The following is a 20,305-nucleotide window of genomic DNA, read 5'->3' on the forward strand; positions in this document are numbered from 1 at the left end:
GACATGATCCCGTATTAAATTCACTCTCACAGACTTGCAGTGGTTTAATCAGAAATACTTAATGAGAACTAACCTGATGGGCGCTCGTTCCCTTGAGGCTGGGTCAATGTTGGTGCCTGGCACAGCCACCCTGGAGCTGGGGTCCCTGCGAAGCCAGCGCTAATCCTGTCTGGCATCAGGGGAGCACAGGGGACGGGGTCTGTGCCAGGTATTTTTTAGGTGTCTGAGCTGTTCCTAACAGCTGTGATTTCCTCTCGCTCCATAGGATTGCTGGATGAACCCTGGCTGGTCGCGGGCGGTGTGCTGACTTCAGGGGAGAGCCACTTTCTCCTGTAAGAAACTGGGATTTAAGTAAGTGCCATGAATTTCACCTCCTTTAGTCTTACCTTCCCTCAGCAAGGAAAATCGTGCTTGCTTGTGATGACCAAATGCATTTGGTGCCTCTACTGTAAAGGCTGCATTGGGGGAGCTGGGATGTGGACCCCACTGTGCCACCCTCCCTGGGCACCAACACCCAGGGACAGCCTGTGTAAGGTCCTGCAGCGTTGGCACCGTGTCTGCTGATGCTCTCCTTAAAGCCAGCCAGCTTTGTCAACTTGCTAGAAGCCTGCAATCTTATTCTTTTCAGTACAAATAAATTAATTTCATTTATACCCCCAGACAACTTATATAAATTTTCAGGCCAACTTCTACACCAGTAAGATATATGGATGGATCGATAGATATAGATATGTGTGTATATATTTTTTTTCCAAATCTGGCACTTGTGTTGTGGTTGAAAACCAGTTCCTAGTAGCTCTCTGGATGTGTTAGGTAGGCTGGTGGGATCTCTCAGTAGCTATTGGAGGGTTGCTCTATGAATCCCAAGCAAGAACTGGAGGTACTAAGGTGAGAAAGTTGCTAAGACAAATGGTTTGTAGCAGCAAATTTCCTTCTAGAAGAGTATGGGCTGCTGCTTGTGACACAATGTGGGCACTATGGTGGCCTGGCTGCATCGTGCACAGGTGAGAATTAAAATGGGAAAAAAGTAATGAAGCAATAACAATAAGCATTAAATGGTGTGTTTTCCTTCCCTAGCAGCTCTGTCTCCTCACACAGCCATGTCTTTGACCCAGTGTCCTCAATGCGATATTTTGTGCTTCAGATACGGTGCCTTGCCAAGCTTTCTGTGGGAGCAGAGCTGGTGGTGGTACAGCCACCAAAAGCGCTTCAGAAACTTACCTGGTTTGGTGTCTGTTCTGTAAAGATTGGCCTCACCTACCTATTTTACTAATTTTTTTTCCTTCCTTTCCAGCTAAACCTCATTCTGGTTTTCCCTTCAGTGACTGCAGGAGGCACCAAGCCTGGCACACCGTTGCTATCTAGTGGCCAGAGGAAGGCAGTGGATGCATTTTTCTCTGCTTTGTGCAAAAGGACCATGCTACTGAGATGCAGGTAGGAGCCTGTTCCATGTATCCACGCAAATTGTCTGGGTTATTGCTATTTTTCGGTGGGTTAGCTGTCTGCAAATTTTTTTGGTTGATTGTGCAGTCACCACAGAGGACTAAATCACTTAAAATATAGTCCATTGCAGTTGTAGACTGTATAGCTAAGGGACTTTGTAGTAACTAACAGGGGTTTGATAGGCTTGAAATCTACTGGGGAGTAGGGACAAGCCACATCTGCAAAGAAAAAAAAAACACCGGTCGCACAATATACTCAACATTTTATTATAAAACCCTCTAAAGCGCCACTTTATAGGTCACAGTTACAACAAAGGAAATGCCTTGAGTTAGGAAAACAATGGGGACACAGAGACATTGTTTAATGCTTTTTGTCTGGGGAACGGGTGTTGCTCAGGACTTGCCTAGTTTACCATCCCTTGATGGAGACATCCCAGCAGGACCACTGAAGCTGACTGGGCTGTGGTGGGAAAGCAGAGCTGCTCTCGTCCATCGCTGTCTCAGTACCACTGTGAAATGTCTGGACAACTTCTGGAGGACGACAGCAGGGTGGATGGTGAGGGCATGGTACTACACAGAGACTTAGGGTGTAGTGGGGATCTCCTGCCAGCTCATCATGGGTCAAAACAAAAGTGTCACAGTGTCCGTGGCCTTGCTGTGCTTGAGAGGAAAGCTGCTTGGGTTCTGAGGCAGATGGTTCAGTGGTTTATTTGCACGAGTTTTTTCTATGTGCAAACCTTGCACAGGGACGGGCCTGAGCGCTGGGGCCGATGAACTCCTGAGGCCTGGCATTAGCGAATTCCTCCATTTGCTCTGCAGCAGAGACTTTCAAAGTGAAAACAGGAGCGAGGACGCTTTTCTTACCTCCAGGATACCCTGACTGAGCACTCTGTTGCCCCCCAGCCCTGTGGTGGTGGCAAGCAAGCCCAGAGCGCCTCAGTAGGACATCCTCACTCCCCACAGTGCCACCACAAGCCTGAGGTCGCCTCAGGTCTGTCAGAGGTTTTCACAGGTTAGGAACGTACAAGGTTTTGCCTGTGTTTACCTTGGCTCTGGCTGAAGCTCACTGGTGCAGCTGCAGGACCCCAGGAACAACCCAGCCAGGGGACCAGCACTGCTTTAGCTTTGCAGGGTTGGAAAACAGCCCTGGCACAGTCAGCTCAGCTGCTGAGCCTGGGCCCCAGGGCTGAAGGACCATCAGCCTTTGACAAATTATTAATAACCATTCAAATGTGATGTGTTGGGTTTTTTTTTCCCCCCAGAACAAACTCCTCAGGTGAAGTAGATGAGATCGTCAAGAAAATTAACTGAATCTGCTTGGCAGATCTTCTTTGCCCAGAGCTCTTGGTCTGTAACACAACTTACAGCATGAGAAGGTGAGCAGGGATCTTCCTCAGTATGCTGGAAAAATCTGCAGGAGGCTGGTAGGAACAAGCACATGTGTTGAGATCCATCAGGACACTGATTAAAAATCCCCTGGACAGGCTGCTGTGTGCTTCTCATACATGTCTCAAGCATTGCTCACACGTGGGTATCTCCCTCAACTGAAGGTTGGAAAAAATGCAGCTGAGTGATGACTGGCAGCAAGACAGGTGAGACTTTAGTTGACTGCAACTTGCCATGACAGGTTGAAAAGCACCAGGGAATAAAGAATAGTGGAGGCCCCTTCTGAACACACTACTGTAGCTAATAAGAAACCTTAATAACTCATTGATAAACCTTCAGAGTAGAAATACACAAAACACCCCTATGTACAGTAACGTTCTTGTTTACATCGACTGGGTTAGGAATTTGATGCAAAGATTGCCACTGGTTGTTATTGTTTTAGCTACGTGATTGGGACTTGTCTGGAAGGAGCAAGATCATTTGGGATAATTCCTGTTGGCAGCTGTTGACTCCGTTGCTGCATCTGAGCAGTTGGCGCGATGTGGAGGAGGAGCTTGGTGTGTGGTTGTGTTTGCACACCCAGCCTCCACCTACAGATGGTTGAATCCCCTTGGCCATGCATGGCAATTCCAGTCTTTAGTCCATCTCTGAAAAACATGGTTCTAACTAGCTCCTTTCTTCTCCCATTCCTGCCATGAAATAAAAGTAAATTAGTCAAAGGCAAATCTGGCAAATCACAGTAGCTGTAATGTGCACAGGATCAACCCTAGTATCTGGTAACTGAGTGTTTTTGGCTACAGGGCAGGCCAAGGATGTCTCTCTTATAAGCAATACACACATTTATTCATTTAAATCACAGCCAGGGCAAGCCCAGGTGAAAAGACCCAGATGAAAACCAGGCTGGCCTGCTCTGAGTGGTGCTCGGTCATGGGTCCATCCCAGACTGGGATGTGAGACCCACCACACCGCCATCCCACCACAGCTGCTCTGCTCCACTGCAGGAGGGGAAAGCAGCATCTGTCCCAGATGGATTTAATCCTGTCCCAATAGGTGTGTTACCTTAGCTTTTTGTAGGACTGTTCCTTTCCCCGTCACCATGACTGATAAAGGCCGGTTTTTTAAAGCCGTTGCTGAATTAACTGGTGAGTTCTCTGCGCTGTTCGCTGGGCTGCTGCTTTTTGCCTGAATCCACAACAAAAATAATAGAAATTGTGATTACTTCAGACTGCTGAGAGAGATTGCTGCCTTTCACCACCATCTAGAAAAGCTCAACAGTCACAGCCCACTTGCACTGAGAGGCATTTTTCAGTTTCACACTGATTTTGAACCAACATCAGGATGTGCCATGTGGTATGAGGACTCAAGAACTAGTACAGAGCAGGGCTCAGGCACTACATTTCATTGGAACCAGGTTCCCAGGAAGGAATCTAGATGCCTGAATCTTCCCCCAAAAACTGCCCATAGCTCAGCTGAGCGCAGATGAAGCTGGAGTCAGAGCTGCATGGCCCTGTTGCTCAAGCATCTACAGGGAAATACAGCTGCTCACTCGCACCTCAGCTCCCTTTCCCTTCCCCAGTGCTGCTGTTACCTAATTCTTATTACATTTATATTATTATAATCAACATAAATATATAAATCTAGTCTATAAATATATATGAGGTTATGTATTATAATAATACAATATTGTTATTCCTTATAATATTAAGCAGGCTGAGACTGTGCAACATCCCAGCTGCTGGGATGCTGCTGTGCAGCCTGGGGGTGTCCCCACATACCCGGGGGGCTGCGTTCTCCAGGTGTGTGGTGTCCACAGCAGTGCCCAGTGTCACTGGGCCGGATTCTGCCTTCTTCAGGTTCTCCTTCACCTCCACCAGGCTCAGCTCCAGGTCCACCCTCCGGCTCTCCTTCCTTTTGCACTCTTCTTCTATCTCCTTCAGCCTCTGGTCCAGGCTCTTGTCTGTGAAAGGAGTAATGATGCCAGCCAGGAACTCATGAGGGGAGCAGGGACCATGTAATGTACATTTTCCTTATATTTTGCCCCAACAGGGAGTGCAACAGAACAAGTTCTTGCTCTAGAGTGCAATTTGAGCTACATGGTTCGGCTCAAAGCACCACGTCTTCCCCCCTTGCCGCTTGTGAACCCAGGTGGGTGAGGTTTGTTGCCTTCTCCCTCCCTGTGGTCCCAGTTTGGCTCATTTGCACACGTCACCCCTTGCCCCGCTCTACCTGTGCTGCCTATGAGCATTTCCTTCAGCTCCCGCCTCTCCTTGCGCAGCTGGGTGAGCTGAGCCCGGATTTCATCCTTCTCCTTCTCCAGCCGCTCCTTCTCCTCTGTAAACCGCTTCACCTCTGCCTCTGTCCTGTTCTTGCCCAGCTTGGTTTCCACTGCTGCTGCTGCAAACACAACCCACCAAAAACAAGCTCAGCCAGGGGAAAAAAGCAGGAGGGGAAAAAACAAAACAAAACACACCTTTCCAGGTGCTTAGAAACTAAATGAATGAGGGCTTGGAAAGTCATCAACCAGGAGACGCATCAGCCCCTTGGACACTGTGAAGCTATGGTATAGTAGGGGCAAGCTGAACCACAGGGAAAACTCAATGCCTGGAGCACAACCTTGCGTCATGTCCCTACCCCAGATGGCACCTGCTCACCTGGCAGCGGCATCTTGGGCCGGTGCGCGGGCAGCAGCTGGGGACTGCCCGCTGTCACTGAGCCTGGCGGCAGCTCGGGGGCTGGCTGGGGGAAAGCGATGTTCTGCTGCTGCGTCTGGATTTTGACAGCGGGTGTCCGTGGCAGCACTTCATCAGGCTCTGGCTTCTCTGGGTTTTTCTAGAGGGGGAAACAAGGTGGGATGATGTGGCGGGAGGATGTTGCCCACTGATGAAGCCTGGCCCCCTGGCTCAGGACACTACCTGCTCCAAGGTCTCCATCGCCTTACTGCGGGGCTCGGTTTCCTTAGCCACGAGGGCTGTCGCGGCTGTGCTCTCTGCTGCAGGCCTGTTGGCAGCCCTTTCTAAAGATGGTGAGCTGAGGGGTGAAGGTTGGCATGACTTCTTGCCAGCACAGTGTAAGAAAGACTTCACTGGGGTGAGATCCAGGTACACTCTGTCTTGATCCCCTTCTGATTTGCTCTCACTCTTGGGTACTTCTTCCTGCAAGAGGAGAAAGTTCCCCTGAAAAGGGACCATCTACTGCAGTCAGACCTACAGCGTCTCACTGCAGAGCAGCAACAGCATCACAGGCAAGCTGGAGTATTTGCCATAAATCTTCAAGTGCGCTAAAGGAATAAAGTCATTTCTTACAGGGCTTTTTGGTGTACTCATGGAAAGTCCCCTCCTACTGTCCTTCACCAAATCTTTCCAATGGTAGCAGCAGCCTCACCCAAGGATCACTGTTGTACTTCTAGCAGCCCCTGGCAGATCCTTTGCCTTTTGCAGGGTGATATCCCTGTTCCCCAACATAGCCTGTCATTCTTGTCATATGATCATTTTGGTTGGAAAAGACCCTTGAGATCATTGAGTCCAACCATAACCTAACTCTGGCACTAAGCCATGTCCCTAAAAACCTCATCTATATGCCTTTTAAACACCTCCAGGGATGGTGACTCCACAGTTTCCCTAGGCAGCCTGTTCCACTGCTTCACAACCCTTTCTGTGAGGAAATGTTTCTTAATATCCAATCTGAACCTTCCCTGGCACAGCTTGAGGCCATTTCCTCTCATCCTATTACTTGCTACTTGGGAGAAGAGACCAACACCCTTACACACAGGACTTGCCCTCACAGATATCAAGAGGAATTTTGACAGACTGGCTTCCAAAGAATCCACTATCTTCAAATGATCCATGCTTTTTGCTGATGGAAACTGTGGGGTTTCATCCCAGCTGCCTGAGGATCGCTACAGCACCCTGCTGAAAGCCACTCTCCTGTCCCTCAGCGACTCCTCTCCAGCACCCACTTCTGCCCCCTTGCAAAAACCTGGATTTCCCTCTTTGCTGCAGTTTGAAAACCCTCCCCCTTCACTGCTGGAGGCTCCCCCCGTCAGATGTTTGCCCATGATCTCTGCAGAGCTCGCTGCAGTGCTGGGCACCTTACCGCAGGCAGGTCTGGCAGATCCACGTCGTCGTACAGCTCATCCTGCTGCATCCTGCCCTTCGGCAGGTTGTCGATGTAGGCGTTGGGCTCAGAGTACTTCCTCTGCATTAAGCTGTGAACAGGCATCAGGACATCCCATCAGGCGAGATCGGTCTTGCTGTGTGGCCGCACCACGCTGAGTTTTTGGGGCATGCCTGTGGCCAAGCCCACCCCACCAACCTGCCACTGCAAAGGCCACCCGGGCACATGCCACCAACCCCATGGCAGCTGTGGCTCAGGTTAGATATGTCACCGCAGAACAACAACAAGCGCTCTTCTGTCCCACACTGTGCTTTCAAAGAAAGCGACCAAGTCGCAGACGTGAGTGCAGCCCCAACCCCGCGACAGACACCCTCTCACAAGTGGAGGGACCCACCAGCCCAGCTGCTTCCCCCTCCACCAGTCCCTGCAGCCCCGCACGTTACCCCGACGTACAAGAAGGAGTTCTTTGCGGCGCTCACAATGCAGGAAACCCGGTCAGCATCCACGTAATCGTAGGTAAATTCCTCCGGGTCCGTTTTTGAACCTGATTCTGACAAGAGGAGGCCCAGCCAGTGGCCCATTTCCTCTGAGGACTTTGCCTACAAGGTGAGCAGAGAGACAGTACAGGTTGGAACAGCAATTCCTCTGCACTCCCCAGGCTACTGCTGACTTAGCCTCAGGTAGAGCGCTATGCTGGCAGTCCTCTGGGCTTGCACGAGGACAGATCAACGGCCAAGTGTTTGTATTAAACCTGAGACCACAGTAAAAGAAGAAAGAAGTACCGTTCTGTGTATGGACTGATTCGCAAATTTGGAAGATGTATGAATGCAGCTCTTTGCTTAACTCCTTCCTAAAATTTCTACTCAATCTGCATTTTCCTTACAATTATCAACTCGGTTGCCTACAAGAGCAAGAGAAGTCAGTCTCCATGGCTGGAGATGCTGGTGGGGAGCCGGCTTTGGCGAGGAGAATGTGCGGGTTTTGTTTTGCACCAGCAGAGTGCAGCAATGGGATTGCCAAACACCTATGTGCAGGGAGACCGGAGCACACGAGAGAGCCTGCGAGTTCCTTAAGCCAGAGCCCAAACCTCTTCCACGGCTGTTTGCACTGGGGAGAGTTTACAGTGGGATCAGAGAAGAAATTCAAAAAGTGCCCCTTGCCATAACATGGTCAGTACCAAATTCCCAGCTGCAGTGAATAGGCTGACATTCTGCAAAATTAAGAGTTAAATATGGTGCCTTGAAGCCAGCTCTAGCAACAAGCCACATGTACCTCCCAGGAGTGGAGGATTTCTACCTGAAGCAAGAAGAAGTGGGCTGATGCAGCCATCTTTGCATCTTTTGCTTTGATTTGAGGAGCTGGAGCAGTGAGCACAAAGTTAAATTCAGGGCAACTGTATCCCAAACTGGAAGGTATATTTTAAGCTTCCAATCTGTTTTACTTAGCAGAGACTACAGTCCCTGGGAAGCCAGCCAGCCACCCTGTACATTGAGTCTGACATCCCAACAAAATACAGATTCTTCCATTCACAAAATGTAAATTTTCCCAGCACCTCTTCTTTACATCTGTAATTAGGCAAAATTTCTTAGACACAGACACGCCCTAAATCAGAAGCTAAACAAAAACACCTTCAAACTTCATGGCAGGCAGTCTTCTAAGTCAGTTGTTTAGCTATAAATATTCCACCCACTAGAAAAATACAGGAAATTGCTCACATTGTCCACCTCCTACTATAATCACGCTGCCGTCAGAGAGAACTAAGATTAGAGATAAACAGCCCTGGATGCAGGCAAAGGAAAGTAACAGATGGAGATGAATTCACTTGCACTTTCAGGGGCAGATCTGTGATCGGTTTACTTGGGATGCATGACCCATGGCTTTGGGACTCTCCATTTTCAGAAGATGTTCTGTGTTCATCCTAACCACAGCCTTAAAACCCTAAGTGGCACTCCTCTCATCTAACATTAACCACCTGAAATGTATCAAGCATAACCTTATCCTATAGTCAGTGGAGAGAGATGGGCACCTCCAGAGGACCCTTCATCCCATCCTAAGATGAGTGCCTAAGACGAAGGCCGAATGGTCCTCTGGAGGCACCAGCATCAGACAGAGCCTGGATTCCCACCTAGGTGGGACACCTTCTAGGTGACCACAGGCAGATGAACCGAAGTCCCACGCTTCTAGTTCTGTTTTGCTGGACTGAGGGATCCTCTGGAGGACCTCACCGGCATTTAGGCCTACTAAGACACCCAAGCTGATGACTTAAAGCAGAGAGCGCTTGGAGATATACAGCCTACCTCCAGAATGATCCGTCCTTCTCCATTGTGCAGGATGCGGAAGGAGTAGAGATGATCAGGGCTTGGCTCTGGGATAACTTCACAACCTGCCAAACTCAGGGGTTGCTGAGCCAGTTTGCTTCGGTTCTTGTCCTGGTAGAAATGGAGGTGACCATCTTTTACCTGACACCAGCGGGACTTCCACTGGCTGTTCACTAGCACGTTCAGGTAACCTGCAAGCAAGCACAGGTTACTTAGGCATATTTTCCACCCCACAGGGAAAAGGAATTCAAACTCGTTTGTGTGCACAGGGATGTCTGATGAGTAAGTTCTGAGATCACTGCACAACACAAAACCACAGACAACAACAGAGAGTAAAATCAAAAAGACAAATTGTCTTATCCATACAAAACAGGGTGAAAATGGTAAAAAAATCTGTTCAAAACAAAACTCTTGAAATTCAGGTTAGGTTTGGAGCAGCAAGTTGGCTGTAGATGGTTGGATGAAGCTGTTCCCAGGTGGTGAATACCAGCTGACCCACACAACCCTCTCCTTGTTGACTCCCACACCCTGGGCTGATGCCCAGCAAAAGCAGCACAGGTGCCCTCTGCGTGCATGTCTGGTATTACCTGCCTTTCCTCTTGGGTCACCCTGTGAGCTGTTGCCTGCCCTTGTAAGCCACACAGTCACCTTCATGTGTAAGAAGCACCACAATCCACATGAATTTACTGGCACAGACCAAGCACACTGCGACCTCCTGCCTCCCACAGCAGGACAGCCTGGCACGTGTGCGTTTGAAAGGGATGATGCCTGGTGCTCATCCTGCCCTGCACAGCGAGACCCAGCCCTCAGACAAGTCCCTGCAGAGGCACTCATGCTGGCACTCATGCTGTTACTTACTGGAAGTCTCCAGGGACCTCTCTGGGCTATCCAGGGAGCTGGATTTTTTCCTCCCGAGGTTCATCAGGTTGCTCAGTTTCAGGCCAGTTGTGCACTTCTTCTTAACTACCAGGAAGGAAAAAGAAAAAGATGTATGTGGGGCTTTCCCAGCTCACAGCCCACTGTCCCAGCTGGGTGTCCTGCAACCAACAGCCCTGTGGCACACACATCACTTGCAGAGAGCAAACCTGTGACTCAGGGATATGCTGTAACAGTCCAAAGCCCAGGGAGATGGTGAGTGAGCAGCACAAGTCATCTCAGTTAAGTGGTGTGCCCAAAACACTGAATCTATATTGTGTTAAACGTGGGTTAGTGCTGACCAAACACTAGTCCCTGCAGGAGCTGTGGGAAGGCTGTTTGCTCAGGTCTTGCTGGGCAGGTGCCGACCTCCTTTTGCTTTCTTACATTACAAAAAATTGAATTAAAAATCATTACCCATAAATATGTATGGCTTGCAAGTCTTTTCCTTTCTAAAAGAGGGGAGGGGAATGTTTATGCCCAAAGAGGCTCTTCAGCATTTTGTGGCTGAGCACATCAGTCAGTGTGTGAACATGGCTGTGGCTGTGTAATCATCAGGCAGTCCTTGTAAGAAACCAAGTTGGATGTTTTCAGTGGGCATTTTCTTTCTCTGTAGCACAACGAAATGATGAAATCCTAATGTGGAGGGACTGAGCAGCCGAACTCCATCTGTTGGGTGGCCCCAGCAAGTCCTCAGCATGGATTTCTCTTTCTCTTCAATATGTAGGTGGGTCCCACCACACTTCTAACAGAACATCTCATCTTATAATGTACTTAACTGACTCATCTTATAGATGTAGAATGGAGCTCAAATCCTAAAGTCAGATGCCCTAGTGTGAAGGTGTAACTCTCCCATTGGAGACAGCTCAGTATCTCACACAGGTACTCCAGCTTCTCCACAGAGGCCTCTGAGGAAAGTCACTTAGGTTGGATTTATGCCATCTCAAACTGTCACAAAGTGACTTGCCCAGAGACACACAGGATCTGTGTGGTGTGGCAGGTATCACACCCAGGTTTCTCAAGCCCTATCCCAAGTCTGTAACTGCAAAGAAACGCCAAATCCACCTATCACTTCATTGTGGAAAAAACAGGCAGTGAATACACACGCAGCTGTCACCCTGCATCAGGTCAGTTTGGGGTGGCAGTGGCAGGAGACACTACAGAAACCCTCACCACATGTGCAGGGTCAGTGGCCTGGTTTCACCCACATTCCCAGGGTAAAGTTTTACCATCTTTTATCTCCGCTGTCTCTGGGTGGCCATCCGTGCTGCTCCCGCTCTCAGAGGCTGCAGAGTACCTCTCAGATACCTCCACCTGTCAACAAGCACCAGACACAAGCTCTGCAGATGCACATGACCCTTTCCTCCAGCCGGCACCTGCCACAAGTGTCTTTTTCCACCCTCCTAAATTACAAGGTCAGTTGCAGAGGTTTTCTCCTGCCCTGTGCCCTCTCTGCTGTTTCTGAGCCCAACATGGGCAGATATGACACATGAACCGATCCAGCTAGGCTCAACTCTGAGATGATGTAGTGGCACCACTGATGCCACCCTATCTCCTCCTGCCCTGAAGCCAGGCTAGTGGGGGCATTTGCAAGTCCCCACAGGAGGGCATGGGCAGAGGAACTGGCCAGACACACAAATAGGTGCGTTTTGGGTGTCCACTAGAGACTCATGAAGGTTTCTTTCTCCTCCCACTGTTTTGGAACAAGCTGACTTCAGGGAAGTGTCACCTAAACCTAAACTAGAGACTGGCCCAAGCCCTGGCGTCCAAGGGTCTACATCTCTTCTGAAGCTCTTGGTGAGCACAACTGCCCTGTTGGATGAGATAGTGCTTCTGCCTGGTATGGCGGAGTCAGTTTTAGGGAAAGATGTGGCAACAAAATTAAGATTGCAAAGGAAAATTAAGATTGTTCCAATAACACTACTTTTCAGCAGAAAAGGGGCCTGGTTACCTTAATATCAGTCTTTGCACAGATAAAATTACTTCACCTACAACTATTATTTATTAAAAGAACAAGATGGAAAAGCCTAAGTGCTCGTTTTCACTGTAGAGACAAGGTGTACCTTTGGGTAACTGAGACGCAGTGAATCTGGAATGTACTGGTTGCCTTCAGTGCCTCCTTCGCAGAGCAGACCACTGGTCTCCTGGATGACCTGTGCAGAAGGGAAGCCATCACCTATGAGAGAGCTGCAGTAATGGGATCAACACCTCTTCCCCACCCAGGACAAGCAAAACCACAGCAGGCTGGGACACCCATGATTTAGGCTCCCTGGGACGCTGGGGACGCTGCTGGTGTTGCAGCAGGCAGCCAGCAGACTCTGCTGGACCCAAGCCAGCCAGGGAGCGCCTGCCAGCAAAGGCAGCCCCGGCGCCTCACAGCCCCGCTGCTGCCCCAGGGTTCTGTGAAGGCTCCTTCTGCTGCCATCTCAGGGAAAGGGCCTCTTCTCTCCTCCTGTCCTCAGCCAACTCATGTTGGGCTCCCTCCTGCCGCAGCAGCTGAGCTGGGAGGTCCTTCCACAGTCTCCCTTGCGCAGGAGGCAGCAGGGAGCTGCAAGAAGAAGCTATCCCAGGACATGGAAGTGGTGTGCTTGTATACAGGCTTGCAGCGAGGAAGGGAGCCAGAGCATCCAAGGACAGGACTGAGATAAGATACGGTCTCCCAGCAAAAGCCAGGGTAGAAGCGTGGGAGCAGCTGCGGGGCAAGCCCCGAAGGCAGCACTGACCCTGAGCCACTGCTCTGCCTGGTCTTTACTCTGCAGCCCCAGCACGATGACGTCGGCATTGGTGGGGATGATCTTCAGCTTGTGCTCTTTCTTCCTCACTTGCTTTTCCTTGTGAATGACAGTGCAGCCCAGCAAATTCACGTCAAGCTGAGGGCTATGGTCTTTGGAGCTCTTGTAGCACTGGGGAAGGAAGACGGGATGGCAGGTAAGAAGCTGAGGAGGGACTTCTCTCTGGCTTGCTGGTGTGAGCTCACCCTAGAAGTGGCTCAGTGCAACCACACATTAAGTGTGCAGAAGACAAGAAGGTCCTATAAGGCTGAGATGTCTACACAGACTACACACAAGACATTTCTATACATATAGAGATACACATCCATCTATGTACATGCATAAATAGTCCGAAACACCTCTCACAGATACTGCTAGAAGGGTCAACTATGTGGTTAGTCAGTGGGATAAGCATCCCTTCTGCTTAACCACCTCAAAAATTTCCCCAGAAAGCATCTCTAGGCATTTGGGGAGTTTGGGATTTTGGCCACAAATGTGCCTTTGTGCCTCCCTCAGCAGCCCCATGCCCACGTCACTTCTGAAAATGGAATGAGATCCCTAAATCTCTGGGGACATGGTTTCTGAAGCATTCTTTCTAGAGGTACTTTGGTTTTGCCAACTATTTAACATGTCTTGAGGTGCCACTTCCTCCCCCGGCTCATGAAAACAGGTAGTTTTATACAGAGAGTGAAGTGAATGATCTACCCACCAGCAACCTGGTGTCCTTGATAACGCACAGCTGTTTCGCCCACTGTCCCAGCCACTTCTTTCTCCACAGGAATGCACAGATGCGGGCATCCTTCATCAGCTCAATGGTGGCCTCCGTGGATGGCCACTGATGGGTTGCTGACTTGCCTTTGCTGCTCTCCTCTTCATCGTAAGATTCATAGGAGCTACTAACAGCTTCACCATCTTCTACAACAAAAGCAAAGCTCTGTCATTAAATACATTTCTAGGACAACTCTGAGTCTATTGTTTGCCTCAGCCATGCTCACACATGCAAAAGCTTCCAGCGTAGGGATGTGTCTTTTGAGGCTCTTCTACAGGGGGAAAATCAACAGGAAAATAACCCTCACAGATTTTTTTTTTCTTTCTAGCCCAGTATTAATCTCATTGCAACGCTTTGTACCTAATGGTCTCAGTTAGCAAACACTCAAAAGACACTTCTCAGTTGACCACAAATTTGAGAACATTCCCTTAGACATTTTCTGATGTTTGCTGCTTTCCCCCCTCCAAAGATGCTTTTTACTACTTTCCACTTCAAGCCAAACACAATTTTTAAGGCAACAGTATGCTACAATCAGCCCTTGTCCTCTGAATGTCAGAAGTAAAGATGGTATTTGCAAGGCCATGCAGCAAGCAATCATCTATTGTATCCGAGATGTCATTCTGCTTTCCCTCTCTGGGCTAACAGGTCTCTCTCAGCATCCAAGGGGCAGCAAGGGGCTCTGTTGCACTGTTGTTGTTGTTACACTGTTGCAGCAGCAAAAATAAGTCATAAGTGGCAGCTGTAAATAACAGTATTCACATTTTTCATGTTCACTCCTAAATGGATTGCTATGTTATTAGGATGAGTTAGGTTTTTCAATACCCAGCTCTAATGTGCTGTAGGTTATTGGCATTTTCAGCTGATAGGAACAGCTGGTTATTGGTACCAGATTCATCAGAAACAACAAAAATGTTCCCACTGACTGCAGGGGAATTTGCAATGCTCTGCTGGTGTTTACAGTATGGCTCTTATTTGCCAGGTAAGCTCACACAGCGAGATGGTAAGATTTGGGCAGCATCTGTGTAGGGTTTTGCATTCCTGTCCTACAGCACAGAGGAATATCATTAAGATTCCCACACCAGAATTTAATCTAATTTTGATTCTCATGGGATCTTAATATCCATATGAAAGTAACATTATCAGATTGGTGCAAAATAAAAAGAGGAAAAGCAGCAAGAGGGAAAAAAAAAAGCATTAGGAGCTTCACTGAAGAACATTTCTTAAGTCAGGTTTATTTGTTCTTAAAACAAAAGGAACTGAGAAGCAGTAACAAAGCTATAGCCTTACCCCCAGTCAAATCTCACTCTATGACATCCCTCAAGTGATCAGAGCTGCACCAATTAAACAAACTTATTAAAAAGCAAATGCTCCCTTTCAAATTCTCTGAATGGTGCTGACAGCAGACGACTGGCTTACCATCTCCAGACCCTCCATGTATTGGACTGTCCATCTTTTATGGGAAAACATTACCCCCCAATGCATTATCACTATGCCAGCCTTGTCCACAGGAACCCTGGGCAGAAATTCAGATGGAGTAAAAGTGTTGAGGTTTCTCATTCCTAGAAATACCAAGAAGCTGAATCTCTGCACGGCTAGGGACCCTTCCTTATGCAGCAGAAGGATGCCTAAGGGAACTTCATCTTCTAAACCTTCCTCCTTAGCAACATGAGGCTGTCGCTAACTGCCCCTCTGGCCCCTTTTGGGTGTCTCTGGTGCCCCTCACCTAGGCATTAGGTCTCAGGCTGCCACCTTTCTCTCAGCAGGAGCCCTTGCCTCTCTTTTGTGCATCAACCACAACCACAAGTGCCTCATGAGATGAGCTTGAAGAGCTGCAGCCATTGCTGGTGTGGTGACACTGCTACGGCCTTACAACGGAAAGGTGTTTTCCAGGGTGTGTAGCTGGGAAACTGGGACAAGTTTTGTTTGGGTGACTCAAGACAACACTGTCATCATTGCTAAGGTTCACTCTATCCCAAGTCATTCTTGTGCATTCATTCTCAGGCACTTCAGTACCATGTCTCCATTTCCACCTACTGGCACTTTCAACAAAGAGCACAGTTTTATCCTCTCATTGCTGTGACATCAGTGGCAGCCATGTCCTCGGATGTCTTCATCTAATCCACCTCTGCTTTCCTGTTTGTCTTCCCACAGCCACTCAGGGAGCTAAATCAATAACACGATGCAGGAAGCTCCAACCATCTCATACCCCAGAGCTGTCTCTCCCTGAGCAGAGAACCTCCAACATTCGCTGAACAGCTACTTGTCAACACAGCCAGCATTACCACATATCAGCTCCACATCAGTGGCCAGAACTGGGGGAATAAAGACCAGGGAAGTTCTCTTCGTTATAATTTTGAGCATGGGGAAAGGCACACAAAAATGCCGCCTTGTGTACATCAAGCATGGGCAGAGAGAAGGGAGAGGTGGTTAACGTCCATGCATATAAAGTGCGATACCAGGGGAAGGCACCTGATCACCTCTGCTAAAACTGAGTTTTGTTTTGGTTTTGTTGTTGCTGTTGTTGTTTTTTAAAGAAAGCACCTCAGGTTTGGAAAGCATGCCATACCCATCGTTATTGTGGCATAAATAACGCCCTCAGTAACCTGCAACCCTGGCCTGGGTCCAGCCGCAGCAAGCCTACCAAAAAGACCTGCACAGTCAAAAGGAAAGAGAAAGGGAGACAAAGAGAGAAAGCCACAGATAAGCAGATGTGAAGAACAAGGGCGTCAGTCGGCTCAGCCCCACGCTCCCCCCTTGGCCTGCGAGGAGCACACCGTACAGTGAGACTTCAAACAGGAATGTTTGCAACCCGTCCCCTCAAAAAAGGCAATTCCCTTTAAAACAGAACCACCGTCATCGTAATTAAAATCAGCCAGGGCTGATGAGCTGTTTCAGATGGAATAATTATTGCTCAGTTGGCAGTCACGTTGCCCCTTGCATTTTCATTCTATTTCTTATCGCACCCTTCAATTATGCAAACACAGCCGAGGATGTGGACAGTTTAACACATTTCAGCCCAGGAGGAAAGGGAAGCAGCAGCATTTGCCGGAGCTGTAAAATGAAAGGCAGAGGCATTCCCAGTGGAGAGTTGGGAATCCTGCTGATGAAAGTGGGACCCCGAGACCCAGAGGTCTCGCCCGCCTGCTTCATTTTAATTAATTCACCCACAGTTTGTTACAGTGCCTCACAGTCCCACCTCGGCTGCTGCACGAATCCTCTATCTCCTCAGCCCATCTGGAGGCTTGCTTTGATGTCCTTTCTTGGCAGTGCACCCACTAATTTTAGTGATGTTCCTCTTTTTGTTAGGTTTCACCCCGCCCATTTGTTTGGAGATGCACGGGTGCTTTCCAAGGCTCACACTGTAATTCTGCCAGAAACACCACCAGCAGCTCCCTGGACCATCAGCCCCTTCCCTACCCAGCTTATGGGGAGAAGGGGGTGAGCACAGAGGGCTTGGGGTGTCAGTGGGGTCAGGTTTTGACATATTTGGCCAGGGAAAAGCCATGCATGTCCAGACCGCTCTTCAGCAATGGCAGTCACATCAAGGTCTCAAAGCAGTTACCGGCAATGAGCATCATTCCACATAGAACAGGTACAGGGTACTATTACCATCTGATAAAGCAAGAGGGGAAAAAGGGATGGGGAGCCCAGTTTTGTACTTGTGGAACCAACAGGCAGGACTGAGACCCGCAGGTTTCCCCCATATGCCATTGGATTTGGAGCCTGATCTCTTGACGTGAACCAGAGCACCCTCAGCTTCTGTCGCTGCATGGCATGCTACGCTTCAGCCTCTCCCAAGCCCTCCACAGCCTGAGACTGCTGGTCAAACAGCTATTTGTAGCAGTCACAGATTGCCCCGTTTTGACAGCACCCCCATCAAATGGGTTTTTTCTCTCTCTTTTTTTTTGACCATGCTCACAGGGTCTCTTGCTCCCTTAGGCATCTGACTGGCCTGGATTTCAGTGGATGGTGGGCATTACTGCATCTTTGAGCAGTAAGCTACCAACGAAAAGCAGAGGTTTAAGCTGGGTGTGTGCTTATCGCTCCTGCCAGCCAAGGCTCTGAACACAACATGAGTTCATGGAGCTGCCTGGATAACTTAACCTGTGTTTCCCAGCACACGGATCCATGGCCAGGCTCCAGCTAATCTGGTGTATGTCTTTACATGCCATGGCTCTTAGTGCATTATCCTCTTTCCCAATGTGCAACAGGGAAAAAAAAGAGTCCATTTATCTTACAGTGCAGGCAACTGGAAACACCCGCAGGGACAAGGCTGCAGTGACCTGTGCTGCCCCAGCTTCAAGAGGGTTTCAATCCCCTGCACCCCACACACCACAGCCCTGCCCTCAGCCAAACAACCCACAGCATGTCAGCAAAACCAAGCTGGCACCTACACACGGCAGAGCTGGGGGGACCTCTCCTCTGCACCAAATGGCACGTTCTACCCCAGCCATGGTGAGCCTGCACCTTTTCCCACCTGAGCTGGGTGTAATCTTCCCATTCACCACTGTAAAATGGCTGCAGTCAAAACGGGAGGGTTCAGGGAAATGAAGATCTTTCTACATCCCCCTTTTTTGTTTAGCAGTGTAACCCCGAAGACTCAGTGAGAACAGCGACCCACACTGAGCTACAACTTGTCCGGGAGCGCAAGGTGCACACAGGCAGCGAGGGCTGTTCGGATACACCAACCCCCAAACACAGCAAGCGGTGCCAAGGAGCACACTGGGGCTGGAGAGGACTCAGCTTCTCTCATAAGCAGCTCAGATTCAACAGCCAAGAGTTTAGATCCTAATCTTTTACCCTTAACTCTCACTTCTTTGCTTGTCTTGACTCTCCCCGCTGAGCTCTGCCCCACAGCGTGTACATCAGTGCATCCTGCTCCGCTGCAGTCAGGGCTGATGAGCAGAGATCCCCTTCTGCAGCAGAGCAATGTAATCTGTCTCATTTGGGCTTAAATGGATTGTAAAGTGATGACAAGATCAGCTCTGCTATTAGATCAGAGGGAGGTAATCTCTCATGAAGGATGTTCACCAAAGGAAGGATGCAGGAATATATCTTAAAAAGTGAGAATCTGGGAGCTCAGCCTGCATGCGACAGTCTACCCCCGAAGTGGGAGGCCCCACAGGTGACAGGTACCGGTGACACTGCTGAGGACATTGCTGGGAGGTGCTAACCAAAGTGGCGAGCGAGCGTGCGCAAAGGCAACCCACACACTGTCCCCTCACACGAAGTGTGGCTTTTTAATCAAGTTAACAGACGGTTAAGCTGCCACAGGAGACAGAGCTAGATAAACAGCCAATTATAAAAACAGTTATCACTTCTAACAGACCAACAGAGTCATGGATTTTGAGCCCCAAAGGGATGATTAGAGCACTAGGACATGAATGCAAGCCACCACAGCTTCACCACCCACTCCTGAGTAGAAACCTGTGTTTCAGTACAGCCTATCTGCCAGAAAACCATCAAGACAGATAGAACCCACAATGGTTTATAGTATTTTACAGTGATGTTACATTAACCGAGACATACTATTAATACTTATTTCTACAGGAAAGTAAAAAAAAACCCCAAGTAATCTTTCCATCTAGCACTGGATCTGTAACATCAAGCGTGACCAGCATCAGAAAACAAAGTTATCACATGAGCTGTAAGAAATGCCCGCACTTTCATTTACTCATTCTCATAAACCTCAAGTCCTTCATTTCCCACACGAAACGCCCCAGAGAGTTAGCTGTGATATACCATTTACAGAGACATCATACGGCTCAGCCTCTTCATAATAGCCCTCTGGGGATTCGATCTTGGGGACCGGAGGTTGTTTCGTTTCAGGAATCTGCAGAATAAATAAATAACAGAATCATGATTTAAGGTAAAAACAGATAATTTAAAACAAAGAGGCATCCTTTTTATTAGCACTGAAGTGCATCCTAGTGGATGACACCTTTTAGATGCACACACCAGGGTTTTAATACAAACTGGTTGAGATGACAGGGAAGACAGACAATTCCAGAGTACAGTTAGTTCAAATATAAAGGAGTCATTTGAAACTACCGTATAATTATGTCATAAATATTCTTTTTTAAAATTTTGTTCGAAGCCCGGGGAAGATCAACTCGTGTGTTTCCTCAAAAGCAGCAATCCAAACCCATTTGCCTTATCGTGAACTGGGACTCCCGCCTGCTGCACCAACATCAACATGGAACCAGAAGGTCAGACATTTCGCGCAATCCTGGTTTGACACTGAAGAGCATAACCTGAGCAGTCGCTGGTCATATCTCCAAGGTTCTGACTGACAGCAAACCAACAGCTAAAAATCTCTGCTTTAGGAACTATATCAGGAATATTTAATTGTGCTCTGAGCGAAAAATGAAGGAAATGGATGAACAACACTGATGGAAAATCTGCCTTTGAAAAGAGTCCAAGTGTTGGAAAATCCCTGCGGTGCCTGCCAAGCCCCTCCCTAAACACAAGCAAGGGCTGGCAGGAAAAACAATGCCTTGATCTTTGAGAAATATGAGGGAGGGGGGAAAATAAAGAGAGAAGCTAAGAACAAACTTTTTACTTTTCAAGTAATTCACATGGCTGTTGAAT

The 20,305-nt window shown here is 48.6% G+C and overlaps 1 protein-coding gene across 21 annotated transcripts in view; it reads right to left on the reverse strand.

Moving 5' to 3' along the window:
• Positions 1-1,688: 1,688 nt before the first annotated feature.
• Positions 1,689-20,305, reverse strand: part of AFAP1L2 (actin filament associated protein 1 like 2) — an 88,097-nt gene continuing 69,480 nt past the window's right edge. For 18 of the 21 annotated variants that reach the window (XM_082052484.1, XM_082052481.1, XM_082052482.1 and 15 more), the window contains 16 exons: positions 19,457-19,547; positions 16,281-16,364; positions 13,655-13,860; positions 12,898-13,077; positions 12,238-12,327; positions 11,404-11,488; positions 10,118-10,222; positions 9,239-9,450; positions 7,395-7,540; positions 6,921-7,032; positions 5,741-5,980; positions 5,480-5,657; positions 5,055-5,222; positions 4,604-4,785; positions 3,888-4,010; positions 1,689-3,517 (listed from right to left, as the gene is read on the reverse strand). In XM_082052484.1, coding sequence (XP_081908610.1) covers positions 3,491-3,517; positions 3,888-4,010; positions 4,604-4,785; positions 5,055-5,222; positions 5,480-5,657; positions 5,741-5,980; positions 6,921-7,032; positions 7,395-7,540; positions 9,239-9,450; positions 10,118-10,222; positions 11,404-11,488; positions 12,238-12,327; positions 12,898-13,077; positions 13,655-13,860; positions 16,281-16,364; positions 19,457-19,547 — 2,229 coding nt within the window. In that variant the 3' untranslated portion in view covers positions 1,689-3,490. The remainder of the gene's footprint in view (positions 3,518-3,887; positions 4,011-4,603; positions 4,786-5,054; positions 5,223-5,479; positions 5,658-5,740; positions 5,981-6,920; positions 7,033-7,394; positions 7,541-9,238; positions 9,451-10,117; positions 10,223-11,403; positions 11,489-12,237; positions 12,328-12,897; positions 13,078-13,654; positions 13,861-16,280; positions 16,365-19,456; positions 19,548-20,305) is intronic. The other 3 variants (XM_082052485.1, XM_082052487.1, XM_082052486.1) reach the window with 3 other exon arrangements.

The sequence above is a fragment of the Streptopelia decaocto genome, assembly GCF_964273445.1.
Source record: "Streptopelia decaocto genome assembly, chromosome: 5".
Classification (NCBI taxonomy): Eukaryota; Metazoa; Chordata; class Aves; order Columbiformes; family Columbidae; genus Streptopelia; species Streptopelia decaocto.